Source organism: Primulina huaijiensis, chromosome 10 (genome assembly GCF_012295235.1).
Source record: "Primulina huaijiensis isolate GDHJ02 chromosome 10, ASM1229523v2, whole genome shotgun sequence".
Lineage (NCBI taxonomy): Eukaryota > Viridiplantae > Streptophyta > Magnoliopsida > Lamiales > Gesneriaceae > Primulina > Primulina huaijiensis.
Window position 1 is genome coordinate 19,263,096 of NC_133315.1, and position 17,831 is coordinate 19,280,926.

Here is a 17,831-nt window from a genome sequence, read left to right on the forward strand (position 1 = left end):
AGAAGAAATTTAGTCAAATAGGCTTAAGAATGATTAATGAGATTATATATTGGGAAATTCCCCCAACATAGAGTCGTTGGTTATCATTGGCTCAAATTATGGATCAACCACAAAAATAAATACCCCTCGTGGAGTTATGGCAGGTTGAAGTCAAGTTTAAAGACAATATCTCTTTAAATAACACAATAAAATCGCAGACATTACTTGTTAAAAGTTACATGACACCGATACCTGAAAGTATTTGAGCTTGTGTATATAAATAATAGTAAATAAATACATGCACAAAATATGAAATTAAATGTAATTTCAAACACAAAATACACAGACGACTTTCAACTCAAATTCAATTTCTACCATCACAAAATCATCCCAGAAGTGAATCGAAATCTCACATTAAAAGCACTAAAAAACGGTTAGTTTCAAAACCAAACTAGTCAGTATTATTATCCAACCCAACTTTGTATAAAAAAACTAGAAGCTCATTCACTCAGTGACAGCGAAGCCAATTGCTCAGCAGGGCTGCTCAGCTGCTGCTGAGACACATTTTTCAGAACATCCATTGCCTCTGAGACCTTAGCTTTAAGAGCTTCTGGAGACTCCAACAAGTGCAACACTTCTGTCTGGTCCATTTCCAGAAGCATGCCAGTCACCTTAGCCGCCATATCAGGCTCCAGTTGTTCAACAAGCGGGTATAAATTTTCTCCCAACATCTGGAGGGATAAATAAAAAGGAGCTTTATTTCACTACATACAGTATACAGATTACAGTATTTGCACAGCAGAGATGATACTGCCAGCACATCATAACGTCTTTAAAAGTTGAAAGATCAGACACTTCACAGGAAACATGTAAAGAAAATGCTTACAGTCCTTTGCTCGATGGGGGAAGCGTTTGCAAGTGCAGATGCCAAAGCTCCAATCGGAATTGGTTGAGAAATTCCTGCATTATGCAATGGTAAACCACCCATTTCGTATGGGACAGGAAGCATGTTTCCAGGTATGCCTTGCATGGAAACATCAGGCATCCCACGCCCAAGAGGATAGCGAAAGCCACGTCCCCTAGGAAGCATCTGCAAAGTAGGAATTACATAACCAGCGAGAGATTACTCAAAAATCATAGGTCAAAATTACCACAAACCTGCTGCTGGATAACTGGTTGTGGGCCTTGCTGCATTGGAACAGCATTGGCACGCCTACTACCAGGCCGTGGACCTTGATGCCCTTGTTGAACAAGAGGCACAAACATATTCGGCATGAGAGGCGCACCAGGCCTCATACCAGGAACAAGTTGCTGCTGATAACCAAATCCGTGCTGAGATGAAAATTGAAACGCAAATAAATTCACTGATACCTAAAACTATTGGCCACAAAAAATATCCTACATCTAAAATCAGTTATAGGCTATTCCTAAAGAAAAATTCCATTCAAAATTCAGTCATTCGATCTTCAGCGTTATGCTTCCATTAAACAAAAGCATGTTATGAATGATGTCCATTGCATTTGTTGGGACTGTGAGAACTTTGATCAAATCTTAGGATAAACAAGATCAGATTTTTTCTGTTTTGTTTCCATTATAATGATTAGTACCATAAAGCCACTGTTATCCAATGGCATTTAATAGTGTGAAGAGCATAATTACTTGAGGAGGGATAATGGCAGGTGGTGGTTGCCCATAAAATATTTGTTGGCCCAGACCAGGACCACCAGGAGGGTACATTGGCATTCGAGGATTGACAGTAGATGCCATAGTCATGGGCCTCATTTGAGCAAACTGAGCCTGGATACAATAAAATGGATAGATCAACACTTCCACGCAGCAATTCACAGGGTATATAAAGGATGCCTCTAGAGTTACAGACTTACAGTTGGCTAACAACAAAGGGAAAAAAAACAATCCACTCATGGAACATAAAAACGGATACTCCATAAAGATATAGAATACAGATAGTTCCAGATCTGATGGCAAACAAAATAAGCTTTTCCACTTCCATCTTTCTCACAGGGGTGGTGAAAATATATAAAAAGTAAAAGGAACACCAACAAATCTACCTGTAACCGTGCTCTTCTATCTTCCTTCCTCTGAGCAGGGGCAACATAAAGTGGTTTGCCAGCAATCAACTTACCATTCAATTCAGAAAGCTGAAACCAATTTTGTTAAAGTCTTTAATTGAAAGGCAACTAGGTAAAAAGGGCGGAGAATAAGGAGCAAGCAATAAATCATTATCAAACTCACAGCTCTGGAAGCCTCTTCTGGTGATGAGAATGCAACAAAGCCCGATCCTCTGCTTATACCTTTAGGATCTCGCATCACCTGTATAGATATTAGAACAAATTAGAAGAGTCAGTCAACTATAAGATAAAGTATCAACGCAACCAAGTTACCAACCGCAAACCTTGTATGATGTTATTGAACCAAATGGAGAGAACAAATCCTTGAGTTTCTCATCGCCAATACTATCATCTAGGTTTTTGACATACAGGTTCAATCCTTGAAATTTGTCCACGGCTTCTTGTGCGCTCTGCTCAAATTGTTGTTTCAATTCAACCTCCCTCTCAGATTTCTTTTGAGCTCTCCCGACATACCATTCCTTGTTATCAAATTTATGGCCATTAAGGGATTCAACTGCTCTAGCAGCATCTTCTGCATTCTCAAAATTAACAAATCCAAAGCACTTGGACTTGCCGTCTTCATTTCTCATTACCGCAGCACTAGTGAGTGATCCAAATTCAATAAATGTCTTTCTAAGGTCTTCTTCGGTTGTTGTTTCAGAAAGATTTTTCACAAACACATTGGTGAATACTGTCTTGTCAACTGATATCTCTCTTTCTTGCTTACGAAGGAAGGGTCCGACATAGACTTGCTTCCCATTCAGCAGCATGCCATTAAGCTTCTCAATAGCTTTCTGGGCAGATTCATCACTAGCATATTGCACAAAACCATAGCCCATTGATTGACCAGATGCATTTGTTGCAATTTTGCACGACAAAATGTTCCCAAATGAAGAAAATGTATCATGTAGAGCTTTATGGTCAATTTCCTTGTCCAAATTCTGCAAAAACCAACATTGACAGAATCTAATCAAGTGTTTTATTTCAGGACAATCCACAGCAAGAATAATGGAGGAGAGGAAATAGTACCTTAATAAATATATTTCCAGCACCACTCCTGCGTACACTAGGGTCTCGATGAGAATACATAATCCTAATGGGTTTCCCATTGAGAGGAGTAAAGTTCAGCTCCTCCACCGCTCTCTCAGCTATCAAAAAGAAAGGTTCGGTCAAAGCTAAAGGAAAGGGCCTTCATCTTATTCTGCAAAAGATTAGCACGAAGGATATCTTATCCTTAATGTTACATTTACCATTTATTAACAAAATTTGATTTTGTAAATAAAAATGTTACCCATTATGCAACGAAGACAATTGCAACTGAATGAACAATGAAAGAACTTAAATGCTGATAAAAACAATACAAACTTGATTAGAAACTTAACAAGCCAATGAAAAATATAAGAGGAAACAAATCTCAACAAAGTAGTCACCAACCGCCAACAATTAATACTAGAACCATGAGTCATTGTATTGATCTCACACTTCTCCCATCCAGAATACCACTTAAATCGCAAACCTCTAATATGAGGTCATTAAACATGGAAGCCAAATCACACATTATAATAATAAAGTAATAAACGCAGAAGAGTTATTTGCTTCCATGTATCAACTCCTTCAACTACGCCCCACACATTTGAATCAGACACACTGGTATGAGATTTCTGACAGCTACATTATGTATCCTAAACTTGATATTCAACTCCTATTTTGGGAGATTAACGATTACTATAGTCATATGTCACTAAAATAACCCAATTCCAATTTTCGACTCCACTTTCTGATTGAATGTATTATAGCAAGGACAATTACGATCAACGTTGCAAAGGGCATTCACAAGAGGCTGATAGAATTGAATTGATTAATAAATGTCAAGAGCGACATAGAATACGAACCATCCTGAGGATTTCCGTAGTTGACGTAGCCATAACCGAGTGAATGTCGGCTGGTCAAATCCCTGCAAACCCTAACCGACACAACATCCCCCACCTGGCTGAACAGATCGTACAGTTGCGAGTCGGTCACATTCGCATCGAGATCTCCGACGTACAGTGAAGTTACGAACGGAGCACCGCCGGACGCCGTGGCATTCACCAACTGCACTTGGGGTGGCATCTGAACCTGAGCCGCCATCGATGATTTTTTTCCTTTTCAAAGATATTTCTAGATTTTTTTATTTTTTCTTCAATAGCTTCCCTCTCCTCGTTTTATTACCAGGCTCAAAGAGAAGCAAGAAGGAAACATAAGGCCGAATACAACTTCTCAACTCAGAATTTAGAATTTTTGCTCGAGATACTTTTTTTTACGATTTTAAAAGAAAATAGAGGAGAGGGAAGGAGGGATACGTCGGAGGCCCGACTGAGGAGAGGGAAAAAAAACTGACGCCGGACGTAGGCACGCCGGAGAGTGAAAACGGAGAGAAACGAAGCGCAGTTTTTTACAGCACACTGCAAAAACTCGAGGGATATTGCGGCGGCGTATGTTATTATTTGTTTGGGCTTAGGAATTAAACCTTGATTCCGTGAAACGAATTCCACGCCGTTGGATTAGATTGACCGGGTCCCGTACAGACGTTTTCGCGAAGACGTTGTGCAGCAATGCGACTTCTGTGATTTTGAAGAAATGCGCTTTCGTGGCCGAAGGACCCGATCCGGAGCTCGTACATATAAATGGCCATAAGCAAAAAAGAACCTAATATATATCCAAATGAAACAATTTATTTATATAATACGTTTAATAAAACGAGTCTTGAACTTTCAATTTTCAATTTTTTTGGTTATTATTTTTAAATAAAACAAATATTTATGTGTATTTCGGTTTTTATAAACCGGGTTTCTTTAATTATTTTGATTCGATTAATTCTATATTTGAGAAACTTTATCGCATTTTTTTACAAGTGTGCCAGTTAAATTATTATTTCATAAATAAGATTGATAAAGTTGTCAAAACGAGCAACTGTCGGGTTAACTGATTAGCCACGACTCCATCACGACTCACCATTTGTACTCAAATTCTGATTTCTCAGAAATTATCTATCTTCTACCATTGGTCTATTTATACGTGGCATTGGCTTACATAATTCCCTCATCGAATATCCATTTTCACATACTTCACTGGTAGTTTTCTCTTTTTTTCTTGAACAAAAAAAAAGTTTTCTTGATCAACTATTTCATTTGTTCAGCTGCTACTATATTGACAATGGGACCATTGGGGGATAGTTTTTCTTCCATTTATGGCTCATGGCCATATGATTCCAAAGCTAGACATGGTGAAGAAAACGATCATAATCTCGACTGCTGATCCCATCGAAAGCTCGCGAGTAGGGAGTACTCGATATCGGTCTAAGCATCCTCAAGTTCCCGCCAGAGGGTTCCGATCTGCCGGATAGTTGTGTGAGCTTCGATCACATCATGGCTAGCGAGGACTTGCTCTCAACTTTTGTTAAAGCACTGTCTATGCTCCAAGAGCCTGTGGAAAAACTACTTGACGATTTCAGACAGAATTGCCTGGTTGCTGACATGTTCTTGCCTTGGACTACTGATTCTGCATCCAAATTTGGTATCCCACTATTGGTTTTTCATGGCGTAAGCACTTTCGCGCTCTGCGCCACGAGCCTTATGAACATGTTCATCAGGTTCTGAGCCCTTTTTGTTGCCTAAACTTCCGTATCAGCTGAAGTTTGTAAAAACACAATTCAGTCCTCATGAACTCGAGAAAAAGGAGAGCGTGTTTTCCCAATTGCGGGTGCAAATTAATGATGGAAGCAGAGCACAGAAGCTACGGAGTTCTAGTCAACAGTTTTTAATGAGACATTGGTGTCAGAGGTTTTGAGGACCGGGGTTTCCGTCGGGAACAGGCACTGGCTGCAGTCAGGGAGCGAATGGGTGCCGATCAAGGCGGTGCAGAGCCTGAAAAAGGGCGAGGAACGCCGGAAATGAGGGGTGGCGAGGAAAGCTGTGGAAGAAGGCGGATCATCGCGCAAAGAGAAGAATGGAGCGTGTATCGCCCCCCATATATGCAACCAGGTTTAATGTACGTGTTTGTTCTGTATAGGTTCATCTTTATGGTTTTTTTTTGGGGGAATTAATAGTGATACTCACGGGAAATTTCGGGTCCGATCCCAACGAGCGTCACTAATTCAGACGTGGGCTTTAAGATTACCCTGAGCCTGAAATCAAGAATAAGACCGTTAGAAGGGGGCCAGGAGGGTGTCCTGGCGTAGCCCCTCCGACTCTCAAGTCAGAGACTGAGGATATATGGGGGAGCAGCTAAGGGCGCTGCTGAAAACAATATAGTGAATCCATAATCATACGCTCAAACCTGATATTTATAGGAGAATACATGGGTTGCTCATGGGCCCTTCACCCGTGGGCCGTAGAGATGGGCCGGCAGTTTGGGCCTGATCTTGATGGGCTCATCCATGGGGTATCAAATAGGAATAGCTGACGCCATTACCTTGAGTAACGTAGATTGTATCGGAAAAAAATTTGAAATTAAAATTTAAGATATGTTTTTAATATGGCCGGACCTTTTATGAGAGCAAGGAGTCTACCGCCCACCACCTGTGGGTATTCTCTGAAGAGGTCCAACATATATATTTTGAGTCGACGATTTACTGAAATAAGTTTTTTTAGCTCAATATTAAATAAAAAGAAGATTAATTTGAATAATTTTTGTTCATAACGGATCAAACTCGATCTTTTCTTCAAGTTCGTTTTGAAAATTTTAAACACTATCAAGAAACTTTGGGACATTTATTGAGTTTGAAGAAGTTAACGAGTTAATCTTTAAATGGTTTGATGAACTATTGTATAGAGCTTTAACAATTTTTTAAGTTGCTACATTGTTTAGTAAAACCAAATGATTTATTATCAAATACTTACATTGCATATAAAATTTTGTTAATCATCCTAATAACAGAAGATATCGAAGTTTTAGTTAACAAACACTTATCTTCGATCAATAATGTGACAAAATAGACTAAATAAGCTAGCTATGTCGTTAATTGACAAAGAAATGATCCGAAAACTGGATTATACAATTTGATATATATTTTTTTCTCTAAAATAGCTAGACGATCGACTATTATTTTTGCAAATATTTCAAATATTTATTGACTTGTTTTTTTATATAATATATTGTTTCTTGTGTATTTATGTATTATTTATTGTATTTATTATTTGCTAACTGAATTTTAGCATTAGTTATAGTAACAAGAGAACCTATTTTTTAATTTTTGCTTCAAGTCTCATCGAACACAGGTATGACTCTGGCTTTTAATAATAATCAACTTCAAATGATTGAAAATTCATTAATATATGGACTTGCCATATAATTCTATGCCAATCTTCAAACGATTTTCGGCTTCGATAAAGTTGAACGTAATTTCATTTTGATAGATATATCATAGTATGTTGAGCAACTTCTTTCTTTCATACCATACAAACAAGTGAATTCGGATTTTTGTTTCCACATTCTTGTAGCGTGAGCCATGTATCTTAGCTATTATTTGGTGTCATTTGATTGGAGCGTGATTATTGGTTTTGTTATTTTGAGTAATATGATTATATACTGTGTGTGGTCATTAACTCTTAATCGTTATTAACACGTAATTTGATTATAATTAATTAAAAACTTTTTATTTATCATGAGCCGAAATAATTTATTGTATAAAATAGTGTGATTTAATATCTTATTTACAACCATCGATTAATAAACATGCATACACAACTTATTCAAAAAAAATACATACAAGCGTTTCATATTTCCGGAACATGCCCCAGTATAAATATAAAATATAGATTGGGGATTAACACTGCCAAGCTAATATCAAGTGTGACTCTTTCAAAAATATCATATCTGGACTCCTGATGGCATGCCCTACATGTCATTGTCAACACACAAATATCATTGTTTTTAAAATCGGATCGGAACTATCAGTTTGATCGGGAACCGATCATGGGTTCTATCCAGACCAAGTCTAATAACAATTTTTATGGTCACTGATCCAATTGGTTGAATCGTTTTTTAAGGTTGACTGGTTCGATCATCAGTCCAATTATAAAAACATTAACAATGACAACAACAACTTCCCCTGGGGTGAGCATACGCATTGTATGGAACGATCATAATATATAAATGTATATATGCAATGATATATGATATGCATTGTTTGTATATCGTGGCGATATCAGGTTAATTGTTCATCTATGAAGCATGCATCAAAATCAATCGAATAATTGTCAAATCATCAATACTCGAGCATCCATACAGACCATATTCAAGTATAAGGAAATATTCATATAATAGTGTTGACAAAACGCCATTAAATCTTAAATATCAAATAATCAATTATAGAGGGCCGCGAATGGTTATGCCTTGCTAAACATTTTATGATGTCCAAAACCTCGTAATAAATCTCAAACCAATGATATCAAGGTATCCAAAGATTATAGCTCAACGTGCATGTAATGCATCGATGTATGTACAAAAATTTTCACTCAAATCAAGCTATTATATATCAAATTATATGGATGCATATAGTATGTTACTCGATCTCACCGTATCTTATTTCTTCATGATCAATAGTTTTGTCAAAATAGATTAATACAAAGATTCAATCTACATAATAAACGATAATCTTATCTTCATTCTCAATTATATGATTATTATAATCTAATTTTCAGGACCAATTAATTAGTCAAACCATCAACACTCTTCGAGGCCCAATAGTGAATAATATTACAAAATCAAAGCAAACATGCAAACCCTGTACGAATAATTTCTTTTAAATATGATTTTATTAAAATTCATTCAAAGGACCAATTTCATCAAATCTTCATACCAAAGATTACCATGGAACAAAAAAAAACTTAAAGTTTCTTTTCTACTCCATCACTTATTTAATATGGATGATTTTACTAGGATTATAAATTTTTACAAGGAATTATTATATTCCTTAGCTTTAAATTGATTATCGAATGTTATATATTCTTAAATAAGTTGATTATTGAATGCAAATTAATCCTTTTTTTTATTACAACATACGCTGGGGAGGGGGATCGAACGTGGGAAAGAGCCAGCTAATCTGGTCGATGAGATTACTGGGCTAAAGCCCGGTCTCGAATGCAAATTAATTTTATTGTATATTAAACAATAAATATGTTAAAATCTTTTATGCATTTTTGTTTATATGGGTTGATTCCTACTCCATGGGAGGGATGTTTCGGTAAATGCAAATCCCATGTTAAAGGTTCCAACTTTGTAAACCCTTAATTTGTCCAATTGGCAGACAAACTTCGTGTCATAGTCCAAATGTCAACTTCTCATTGGTGGATAGAAACACTCCAAAGATGCTGCAAAAATGTCGGTAATAGTCAGAAATTAAAGTTTGCGTACAGTAGGACTTGAGTCGGCCTTGACTTGTATCTATAAATCATTACTTTTCTGTTACAATCCCATTTAAATATTAATTTGATCTTCGATATCGAGAGTTTCAGTTGCTTTTATTCTCAATACGTAAAAATATAATTTCCGCTCTTTATGTTTTACAAATGTTAGAATCTCATTTTTTTCTCTACTCGTCAGTTTCTGGCTTGGTTTCTTATAATAATTTTATTACATGTTTTTTATTTGTTGAAAGAGATCGACATCAAATTTGGCTTAAATGAGTACTATTGAAGATTTCAATTTCGGTATATTGAATATTTCAGTAAGGTACGGTAACAATACTCATTTTTTCGGTATGATAACGATATGCAATTTAAAATTTCGGTATATACCGGAATACCGAAAAAATATATAAAAATTTTAAAATATATAATATTTTAAAACAATAAATTTATAAAATTTTAAAAATATAAGGTTTTTTGGTATAAACGGTATATATCGACACCGTACAGAAATTTTCGGTATACTATACAATTTCGATATAATTTGTATGCTAGTCATACATATACCGAAAATTTCGATATGATATCGGTATGAATTTTCTTATACTGTAATTTTCGGTACGGTATACAATATATAATTTTCGGTACGGTACGATACGGTATACCACCCCTAACTATATATGATATTTTTTAGAGTAATGTTACACATAAAACGAAATTTGTACAACACGAAAAATTCAATACAAAATTTCATTTATCAAAATCTCATGATAAATTCAATAAAAAATATCATGAGATAATAGAAAAATATCATGATATAATAGCAAAATCTTAAGATATAATTTTTGTTATTATCGATGTACGATATATTGATTATATTTTTAGAATTATTTTATATTTTTTAATCATAAACTACCTATCTTGTTGAATAAACTGAATAATAACACGCAACACATGCCATGTATTTTAATGTAATAAATAAATCAGCATGATGTTCTAGCCGTTGACATAACTATATCTATGACAATAAATACAGTGTTAAATTAATCCTCAATTGTTTTTTTCTCCTAACGTTTATTTGGTGCACTTGGCGAACAATTTGTCGGCAAGGCCAAAGAATTGACAACTTATTTCACCACAATCAATTTGTATTTTTAAAGTAAAATAAGCGTTGGTGATATGACGATATGACTCAAGTTAGTTTATATTTATGATAAAAAGTAATATTTTTTCATAAAAAATAATATTTTTTCATAAGTGGATCGAGTTGACAATCCGTCTTATAAAATTGAATCGTAAGACAGTGTTATAAGACTTTCGTGTCCCATTATTTACAATTTCTTAATTAAATCCCCTAGATAATTAAATTACTCCCGAATTTCACGTTTCAGTCGTTTGAAAAGGCCATATCTTATGTGGGAAAAACCATTTTCTACCATTCATATTTCAGATAGGCACAGCACAACAAAGATACCAAAAGATAGGCATAACCGTGACTACAATATTATATACTGACTTGAAAAAAGTCTAAACTACTGGATATATAATGTTTCAAGTGAGTTTACTACGAAAAAAATCTTGGTGTTTGTAAAAAATATAATTTTCTCATATATAATATAGTAAATTTTCTTTAATCGATATCCTTACAATATACTCAAAAGGAAAAATATGATATATGCTTAAAATAATCGAGCATATCATGAAAAATTCACATGTGAACTAATGAAAAACACCTCATTTGATAAAATAAATGAAAGAACTTTAAAGCAAAAATGTCCATTTCCATTTTCTAAATGAAAAAAGCAAAATTTATACTCTACAAGTGAATCACTACTCATCATTTCCATTTCCAATTAAGAAAATGCAAAAATGGAATAGAAAATAATGGAAAACAAAATGCAATTATTTCAAACAAAATATCAAAAGGCTCACTTCACAATTTTTTCCCACAGTTGCGCACATCAATGAAATCAAGCAGCTCGAAAACAACAATATCTAATTTCAAGAAACACAAAAATACAGATAAAAATTGAAATTTACAGCGAGTTTGGAGAAAACTGAATGAGAAAAGAAGGAGATGTTTTTCATCTGGCTTTCGCTTTCTTTTGAAAAATAGTTTTATAAATCAAACAAAGAAAATCCCAGAAATATATTTCAGGCAGTGAGTCAGACCAAGTCTTGGGTTAAATAAAAAAAATTTAGTATATGCTAAGATTATCGTTGGTCCTAAACAATTCATTTATATTATAACTAATAAAAAAATAATTTATTTTTAAGCATGGCTGGAGCAAGAGATACACATACATATGGCGATAAATACTAGGTTCAATAGAGGTCATGTATATATATACAGGGCCATTTTTTGTTGTTCTATGTATACAAACAATTTTGTTACAATCCCATGATATTGTTCATATATCAAATCGCTTTCTTGGATCTACTCAAAATTAATGAGTAAGCTGCACTTATTTTTTCTCCCATTCATGGCTCATGGTCACATTATCCCAATGCTTGACATGGCCAAATTATTCAACTCCCGCGGTGTAAGAACAACCATACTTTCGACTCTTGCGTTCTCAGATCCCATTAAAAAGGCCCAAGAATCAGGAATCGAGATCGGTTTAATAATCATCAGGCTACCGAATCGAGAATCAGGCCTGCCTGAGTACATTCAAAGACTTGATCAAGTCACTACAGTAGATTTAGTCCAAAAATTTGTTGAGGCCATATCTTTACTGCAAGAACCAGTTGAGAAACTGATCCAAGAATTCAATCCCAATTGTCTTGTTTCTGATACGTTCTTTCCATGGACTACAGATTCTGCAGCCAAATTCGGTATCCCACGATTGGTTTTCCATGGTACGGGGTATCTAGCGCGTTGTGCCTCGGAGCAAATGAGGCTACACAAGCCTTTCAAGAATGTGTCTTCTGATTCAGAACCCTTTATTCTTCCGTATCTTCCCCATCAGCTGAAGTTTACAAGAACACAGATTTCTCCATTTGATCTAAGGGAAACTGAAGGTGAATTTGCAGAGTTGATTTTTCAGTCAAGAGAGGCAGATAGGAGAAGCTATGGAGTTGCGGTTAACAGCTTTTATGAGCTTGAATCCAGTTACGCTGATCATTACAGGAACTTTTTAGGGATCAAGGCATGGAATATAGGCCCTCTTTTGCTGTGCAACAATGGAGATGAGGAAAAGGCGGGGAGAGGAAGGAAATCGTCCATTGATGAACATGAATGCCTTGCATGGCTGGACTCCAAGAAACCTGGTTCTGTCGTTTACGCGTGTTTCGGAAGCATGGTGAGCTGTACTCAAGCTCAGTTACACGAGATTGCTTTTGGGCTCGAGTCTTCAGGCCAAGATTTCATTTGGGTTGTGAGAGAAAGGAGAATTGACGAAATAAACGGCGATTTCTTGCCTAACGAGTTCGAGGAGAGGATCAGAGAAAAGGGCTTGATCATAAATGGGTGGGCTCCCCAAATGCTGATTCTTGATCATCCTTCGATAGGGGCGTTTGTGACACACTGCGGATGGAATTCAATCCTGGAAGGAGTATGCGCGGGTGTGCCTATGGTTACCTGGCCGATGTTTGCGGAGCAGTTTTTTAATGAGAAACTGGTGACACAGGTTTTGAGGATCGGAGTTTCGGTTGGGAACAAGCAGTGGCGGACGGTGGCTATAGAAGGCGTGCCACGGGAGGCGGTGGCCGAGGCGGTGAGGCATGTGATGGTGAGCGGAGAAGTGGCGGAGATGAGAAACCGAGCCAAATGTTACGGAGAAATGGCAAGAAAAGCTGTTGAAGAAGGTGGATCTTCTTACACTGATTTGAGTGCTTTAATTGAAGAATTGAGTGTTCATCGGAGGAATATATAATTGAGATTGTATTTCTTTTTATGTTTGGTTTGAATCTATAGAATTAATATATCAACTCATCGTTTTATGTTGAACATGAGAATTAATGTTGTATTTGGATGGATTAATTTGAATATAAGGATTTAAATTTTTAATAATAAATTTATTGGTTAATGTGAATAAATTAATTTTACTATGTTTTAAATAGTTATTTTGTGGATCATTATAATTTCAAATATATTCCAACCTAAAATCATTTCAAATTCTCAAGATTAAGTACTTTTATATGTTATTTAATGTACAGCCAAAACCATACAGTCGGGCGAATTCTTTATGTTAAATGTGCTTTTAAACACTTGTATATAAAATTATATTACAAATTAAAATATCTAAAATTGATAATAAATGTATTAAATGCAACAAAGCAATATATGTGTTTGTATATATTTTCTTCAATGATATTTAGGAATTTTTTTTTGTGATTTTTTGTTGAATTTTTTGATGTGTTATTAAATAATGGAAAAAAATCACAATAAATTTTTTTATTATATTCAAAATATTATTTCAGACTTTAAGAAATGTAATTTTCAATATAATTCACGTGTATTCATTTAAAGACAAAAATTGTCAGACGTACACTTTATATAGCGTACATTTTAGCCTACGTTAATTTATATATATGTTTTAGCGAAATACAAAACTACCTATGAAAAGAAGTAACTTGTTAGTGAAGGAATTTTGTAATTGATAAGGAAAAACTATATCTAAATGTACACTAAAGTGTACATCTAGTGTTATTCTTTAAAGGAACATGAAAACTCACGTAAGACGATTTTACGAGTCAATTTTGTGAGATATATATTCTATTTGTGTCATCCATAAAAAAATCATTTTTATATTATATATAAATAGAGTTGACACGTTTCATGAATAAATATTACTGAAACTATTTAGCAATATACCTCGTAAGAAAGAAAGAAAAACATATACAAAAAAATGGCTGCCACGATGGTTCTAGCTAATTGTGCTTGCAAATGTTCCTATTATTAAAATAAATCAATATCGTCACCACCTACGAGCAGCTGAGTCGACAACATAAATTGCTAATTACTTCCATGCAGATGTAGAGAATAGTTGACCACCAAGTCTGCTGCCCGTATCAACAAATTGGATTGCAAAGCAGTACAAATTTCTGCGAGACAAATCGACACAAAGGCCTATGTTTCCGTGGTGTACTGAAGGACACGCAGGCCTTGCATGACATGCACAACTTTACTGGAAAATGTGCAACACAATGGTTTTAAGACGATCTGGGAATTGAGCTGAATGTATACAGACCACTGTAAATATCATAATTGATATAATTAATTATTTTATAAATAGCTCACGTGCTCCCTGATCATCACTTTGTGTTTATCAAATCCGAGGGTAGAAGTTGGTAGAGTAGGTATCTAACGAACCAATTTGTGGTTTTAGTTTTATTGACTTTTATGAAGAAGCAATATTTATTTTAATAATATTTTACGTTTTCATCCAATATGACATCTACTAATTTAAATGTATACTCATGCAAACTACATAGATAAAGTCATTGAATATACAATAAGTACTATGAGTTCTGTCTCTTAACCTAAGATCATGAAACTAATTAAGAAGTGTACTTTATATTCTAAAATGGTTTCTAATTGATTCAGCCGCTTAATAAAGATAAGTATCGATCGAACTTGAGACTAACATTTGTGATATAAATGTCATGTTTCATTGGTAATGGTATGAAGACGTAGGTTCGTACAGATGAGTGATCTTTGATGATGTACTTAACATTATTCTCTCGAACTTTTCAAGTGATTATCGCTTATCGAGTGCAATAGTTCGCGGTTATGTTGTACATCATTATTCTTTTGACCCGGTACAACGTGGAGGCTCTACGTATTAACATGCACTTTGATCCGTTAACTACTCCATTGAAAATCATTAGGTGGCAAGATTGGAAGTAATTTCAAAATACATATGAGTCAATACATTGTGGTCGGGGATTCATCGCTCACCTACGGATGAAGATATCTTATGTGATATGATGAATTAATAGTACAAATACGTATATTACGTAGTAGTCTTGGTAAACTTAAACATACAAAAAAATATTACTTTTTTCGTTTTTTTAATGTGATGTCAAAATATTTTTAATTAATATATAAACAAGGCATTTCCAAACAAGCACTATGATTGTGAATATATGTTGCCAATGATAATATTAATTTTTAATCACAAACCCCGACAATAAAAAAATCCTTGTTCATGAGGGATAAACATTATTTTATAGTAATCTTTAACCACAACAATATAATTTATAGTTATATAGCCTATTCGTGTGTAACATAATAAAAATATTGAAAAGTTAACATTACACGATGGAAAGCTCGTGACCAAATAAAATTTGTGAATTCAATCTCATGAAAAATCAACAAAAATTAGAGCAAGTTTTTTTTCCTATGCTATGTTTCTCCTCATATGATCTGACCAAATTTTAACCATTGTATTCCTAATACACGATTTAAATTTTCATTGAAACTAGTGATCATTTGAACGTGTTGCGTACATATACAATTAAAATATTTATTAAAACACGATAATTTTTTAAATTAATTATTTTTTTATATTTGTATCATAAGTGATAGGCTATCTTAAAATATAGATAAAGATAAGATCAAATTTTAAAATATAGATAAATAAGAGAATAATTATAATTTAAAATATGTCTTCAGCAAAGGTGTGGATGAATCTGTCAGACACTTGTTTTTTTTTTTTATGCCCAATCACAAAAAGCACCTGGAATGGTATTCGTGTATGGCTCGGGATGAAGAAGCTCATGGGTACACCGGCAGCGATACTCAAGGCTTTCAGAAGCACTTATCGAGGTAACTCCACGCTCGCAAAAATGAGGCACACAGCACTTGCGGCAACAGTTTACCATGTATGGACCACCAGAGATAGAGTTATCTTCGATCAAGAGAAAATGAATGTAGGAGAGACTATTAAGAAGATCCAGATTCTTGTTTTTAGGTGCGTTCACAACTCTCACGTTGCATTTCGAGTATTGGTTTAGTTGATTATTGTTTGGTTATACTATTGGTGTTGGGAATGCCCAGTATACTTGTATAATCACACTTTTTACCAATCTTTAATTAATTAGTTCATTTAAAAAAAAAACAACGTATAGGCCCCCAAGATGTCAATAAAAGGCAGAGCAGGAATTTACATTTCATCCATTTTTCTGTTACATATTCCTTCAATTTTACAAAATTAATCTCATATGGTTCTGGATTCTCAAAAGTTGTCAAGAGAATCCATTTCAAACCCCACTACACTGTTTTTTCATGCTGTCCGATTTATCAAAATTTTGTGAAATGGTGAAGATTGACGAAGACTCTTGCCTAATCAAAGATAACTGAGAATTGGGAAGTTCGGCCTTTACATGGAGAAGTTGTGGGTTGCTTTATATACATAGCCCAGTCTTTGGAAGCTGAAGCAACAAGATTCTTGGAAGTGTACACATTGCATCGGACAAACCAAACCACCATTTCAGGGCCCAGCCCAATAAACGGCTAATTTTTTTGTAAAAAAAATTATATAAATCTACAATTTCACTCTTTGTATTCAATGTGGGTCATTCTGCATCTTCTCTTTAAGTATAATTTGATACACGTGATAAGATAAAGATTGATATATAATGCTGCTTATATCATGTTTGGTATCTTTTTAGAAAGCCAATGATAAATAATTTTATACAAAGATAAAATATCATTTTTATGATATGTGATAATTTTAATTTAATGATAAAAAAACACCACAAATGACTTCATTGTCCTCAATATATAAAAATCTTAAACTTTAAAAATATGATCACATCCTATATGCGAGCAAGTTCTAAATTAGTATCACTATATGATAATTATATAAATGATTTTTTATAAATCTCTGCTAATAGGTAGAAATTAAAATCAATAAAATATTTTATTTATTTTTATATATTATATAATATGATAATTATATAAATGAACTCGAGATAATTATATAAATGATTTTTATAAATCTCAATAAAATTATTAGTATCACTCGATTAACATTAAAAATTGATATTTGACTTGACTCACAAAATCAATGGCTCAATTATCATATTATATAATATATAAAATTAGGTAAAAAAATAAATAAATATGAACTAAAAAATTTGAAATTATAAAATTTATTATAATAATGTTAATTTTGTCATCACAATCTAATATATAAATTTAATAACTCTTATTAAAATCATACCAAATATAATATCCTAAATCTTATTTATCTTTAACTTATCATTATATTATATATCACATGTTTATCCTATCATATAAATCAAACTATGTCTTATTGTCATATGGATCCATATATTTAACTGAAAAAGATTACAAATAATAATTATAATTTTTCACTCTTAAAAA

General features: G+C 34.0%; 2 protein-coding genes across 2 annotated transcripts; one reads left to right on the plus strand and one right to left on the minus strand.

The window, feature by feature from the left end:
- Positions 1-260: 260 nt before the first annotated feature.
- LOC140986127 (polyadenylate-binding protein 2-like) lies at positions 261-4,595 on the minus strand. The gene is made up of 9 exons (XM_073454142.1): positions 4,001-4,595; positions 3,138-3,256; positions 2,393-3,049; positions 2,233-2,310; positions 2,049-2,138; positions 1,639-1,776; positions 1,138-1,311; positions 866-1,069; positions 261-710 (listed from the first exon to the last, which is right to left on the minus strand). The coding sequence occupies exons 1-9, from the start codon at positions 4,236-4,238 to the stop codon at positions 480-482; spliced, it is 1,929 nt and encodes a 642-aa protein (XP_073310243.1). The 5' UTR covers positions 4,239-4,595; the 3' UTR covers positions 261-479.
- Positions 4,596-11,946: 7,351 nt separating this feature from the next.
- LOC140986954 (scopoletin glucosyltransferase-like) lies at positions 11,947-13,423 on the plus strand. Its single transcript, XM_073455374.1, has one exon. The coding sequence runs from the start codon at positions 11,947-11,949 to the stop codon at positions 13,369-13,371; it is 1,425 nt and encodes a 474-aa protein (XP_073311475.1). The 3' UTR covers positions 13,372-13,423.
- The last annotated feature ends 4,408 nt before the right edge of the window (positions 13,424-17,831 follow it).